Genomic DNA, 3,856 nt, shown 5'->3' with positions numbered 1-3,856 from the left:
CTAAATAAAAAATAAATCTAGCATACAGACCAAAGCAAGATTGCAAAGAATATTATGAAAATACAATGATTTGAGATCTTATAAGAAAGAAAATGAGCTATACCCCAAAGTTAGCTCAAATAGATACAAAAATCCTGGGTGACAATAACCTATGAAACAAAGTAGCTCAACCTGTTAGATAGTTGAACTAGGATTGTCTCCTTCTTTTTGACAACAAAAGTAACTTAATATGTAAATCTGCAAGGCTTGAACCTAGGGTACATTGAGGGATGATATGGTTTGTTCAGTTTCGTTTCTTGGTTTCGCTTAGCCTCTTGGCCATGACGTATGCGATGACGGAATACTCGAAATAATTAACGGCGGCCAGCGTGCGAGTTCTCCTGGAGGAAGACTTTCCGGAAAAGGTCTGATCACGTGAATAAATCGAGGAGGGCAATTTGGGAAATAGCTTTTCATTACCGTCTGGAGGCATAACTCGACCGTTACGCGCGTCACGGTTGACGTACGCTGAAGAATGGGGGCCAGCCTTTCTGCTATTTTTTTGACTTGGACACGCAATGTAGACTTCCTCCTCTTTTCCTCGACAACCATCCTGCCTCTCTATAAATACCACACAACACTCTCGGGAAGCCCAAAAAGAGAGAGAGAGAGAGTACCAGGAAAGCCAAAGAACGGAGATTGCACCAACCTATCAAGCAACCCTCTAAAGAGTCCGATCTACATAATTTTCCCTTAAGATGGCAGCCATCCCTCTTCTGACTCCACACAAGATGGGCAAATTTGATCTTTCTCATAGGTCGGTACCTTCTTTTTCACTTGGTTTTCCAACAGTCACAAAGACATCAATTGTTCTTAATTAGAATCGAGTGATCATTTCACAAATTAGTATTGCATCTTGCCAATTCCTTCTTTCTGTTCATAGTTGGATATTTATTGTGAATCATATCCTCTCAAAGTCCATTTACATATATATCTGGTGAAGCAATCCAAGTGGTTTCTAATTGTGCACCCTGAATACTTTGGTTTGACATCCATTCTCCCTTAGTTGTGAATCACTGAAGAAATTAATGGCAAGGAATCAATGTTGGTAGCTTATTGTTTTAGTTCCCACTCTTACAGTTGTTGTTGTTGGAATCCTAAGCAAGGATAGTAACAGTAGTAGAGCTGAACTGTCATAAAAAAGAAGGGTAGTTGGAACCCAGCGTAGGAAATTTTACCTCACCATACGGTTTCTAGAAGATTTGAAGCACATTGAAATTATTTTTAAATTGGCAGTGATTCTTGTGGCTGCAAGTTGATGGTACCAAATCACAGAGAAAAGAAATAAAATATGCCAATATTCCACAGTTAGCAAGGCATATTTGACAACCACCTTTTCTTCCTTCTAATTAATTACATTTTGCAACTACTCTCCAAACCAAACAGTATCACTTACTACAATCATGGATCTAATATATACATATATATATATATATCATTATTTTATAAGGTCGGCAACTTCATACAGCGAACATTTTGCTGCAAAGACTTTTATATAGCACCACTTTCCCAACATGATATCACCCGTGACATCTGTTATACCAATAATTTTTTTGAGTGAAGTTAGAGGAATATGTTTGCTAATTTTGTTTTTGATCTAATTTTGCTTCTACAAATAATTGGAATGTATATATTTCTGAATTTCTGGACAAAAGGGATTTGAGGAAAAAGGCTAAAACTTGTTCCCTCCGGTGGACTGGAGAGGAAGTATTTTCTACAAACTAGGCAAACATACAGAAATAAAATTATGTGGAATATTTATGCCTATCACAAAATCCTTTTCATTTTTTTTAACCTTATTTGATTTTTTTAATATAAAGTAGTACTTTTGTTTTCATTGAACACAGGATTGTTTTGGCACCATTGACAAGATCAAGATCCTATGGTAATATTCCACAACCACATGCTATCTTGTACTACTCTCAGAGGACCACTAAGGGAGGCTTACTCATAGCCGAAGCCACTGGGGTCTCGGATACGGCCCAAGGGTATGACCACTAGAAGCTCTAAGCCATTCTATCATGTCTGGTCTAAAGCAGACACTTTATAAGAACCTTCAAATGGTCAATTCTTCACTTAGTCTACCATTTTTGGAGGCAGAACTCTCTTAATCTCATTGTCTTTATATTTTTTTGGATCAATTCTTCGTTAGATATCCGGAGACTCCTGGAATATGGACAAAGGAACAGGTGGAAGCTTGGAAGCCAATTGTGGATGCCGTCCATGCCAAGGGTGGGGTGTTCTTCTGCCAACTTTGGCATGTGGGGAGGGTGTCTAATTATGGTATTGTTCTCTACTCTAGTGCCACTTCTCTATGTATCATCTATTATTTTTTGTACTATTTAGTCTCAGGAAAAAAAATTCCAATCAAAGGGGCTAGGTCTTATGCCCATAGCAACATGTGAGATTCCTTGAGATTCATGCACACAAATCTCTGCAAATCTTCGAAATAGTATAGTGTCTGCATAACAAAGAAGGAAAAAAATGTTAATTAGATAATACTAACATACTTGTGTCTTACACAGGTTACCAACCTAATGGGCAAGCACCGATTTCTAGCACAGATAGAGGGATCAAACCTGTAACCCTTCACGACGGCACCATTGGAGAGTACTCTCCTCCCCGGAGATTAAGAACAGGGGAAATCCCTCATGTCATCAATGATTTCAGACTTGCTGCAAGGAATGCCATTGAAGCTGGTAATTTATACACTCTAGTCTCAATATTTCTTCATTTAGTTCTATATCTAGAAAGGGAAAGAAAGAAGAAAAAATTTAAGCATGTTGCATGTACATAATGTTGCCAACCTAACAAACAATTCATGTGCATTTTCTTGTGATTCATAGGCTTTGATGGAGTTGAAATTCATGGTGCACATGGCTACCTTATCGAACAATTCATGAAAGACAGCGTCAATGATCGAACCGATGAGTACGGTGGCAGCTTAGAAAATCGATGTCGCTTTGCTATAGAAATAGTCAAAGCTATTGTCAAGGAGATTGGAGCAGATAGAGTTGGAATGCGTCTCTCGCCCTTTGCCGACTATGTGGAGAGCTGGGACTCAAATCCAGAAGCCCTTGGACTTTACATGATCGAGGCACTGAACAAGTATGGTGTTGCATATTGCCATATGGTTGAGCCTAGGATGAGCATTGTGGATGGGAGGCGCCAAATACCTCACAGACTACTTCCAATGAGGAAGGCTTTCAAAGGAACTTTTATTGCTGCTGGAGGATATGATAGAGAGGAAGGGAACAAGGTCGTGGAGGAAGGTTATACTGATTTGGTGGCATATGGTCGTTGGTTTTTGGCTAATCCTGACTTGCCTAAAAGATTTGAACTCAATGCTCCTCTTAACAAGTATGATAGGTTCACGTTCTACACACAAGATCCTGTTATTGGATACACTGACTATCCATTTCTAGAATGCTCAAATTAAATTTCATTGTTATAGAAAAACTGATGATGAATACTTTGTGTCTAATTTCATACACAGAATCTTACAACCTATTCCATAAATATATTTAAACTGAATTATTGGTCAATCATTCTATCATATTCAAGCATTTTGCCCCCACTGTAACTATCTCTATATCTAATGGCTGGAATTTTGTCCAAGGAGTATCATATTGTGGGATTGCAATAAAGTTTAAAATCATAATGGAGATTTCATTTCTACCGATCAACAGGGTGGTGCTTTTCGTCTATTATGAAATTCGTAAGAACTAATCATAATTGCTGATGCTTCCTTATTTGCTATCTCCTCTTCTATTGAGGCCGAAATTAGAGCCATAATTGGAAAGAAATCAAAGCTACT

General features: G+C 38.2%; 1 protein-coding gene across 2 annotated transcripts; it reads left to right on the top strand.

The window, feature by feature from the left end:
* The first annotated feature begins 638 nt into the window (after positions 1-638).
* Positions 639-3,584, top strand: LOC140858630 (putative 12-oxophytodienoate reductase 11). Of its 2 annotated transcripts, XM_073259911.1 has the most exons (5): positions 639-796; positions 1,887-2,027; positions 2,192-2,322; positions 2,565-2,738; positions 2,886-3,584. In XM_073259911.1, the coding sequence occupies exons 1-5, from the start codon at positions 738-740 to the stop codon at positions 3,476-3,478; spliced, it is 1,098 nt and encodes a 365-aa protein (XP_073116012.1). In that variant the 5' UTR covers positions 639-737; the 3' UTR covers positions 3,479-3,584. The 2 variants fall into 2 exon arrangements, with proteins under 2 accessions (XP_073116012.1, XP_073116014.1); XM_073259913.1 differs by lacking the exon at positions 1,887-2,027.
* The last annotated feature ends 272 nt before the right edge of the window (positions 3,585-3,856 follow it).

Source organism: Elaeis guineensis, chromosome 1 (assembly GCF_000442705.2).
Source record: "Elaeis guineensis isolate ETL-2024a chromosome 1, EG11, whole genome shotgun sequence".
NCBI classification, from domain to species: Eukaryota; Viridiplantae; Streptophyta; class Magnoliopsida; order Arecales; family Arecaceae; genus Elaeis; species Elaeis guineensis.
The sequence above is the reverse complement of the archived record's forward strand: the minus strand, read 5'-3'. Positions and strand labels throughout refer to the sequence as shown.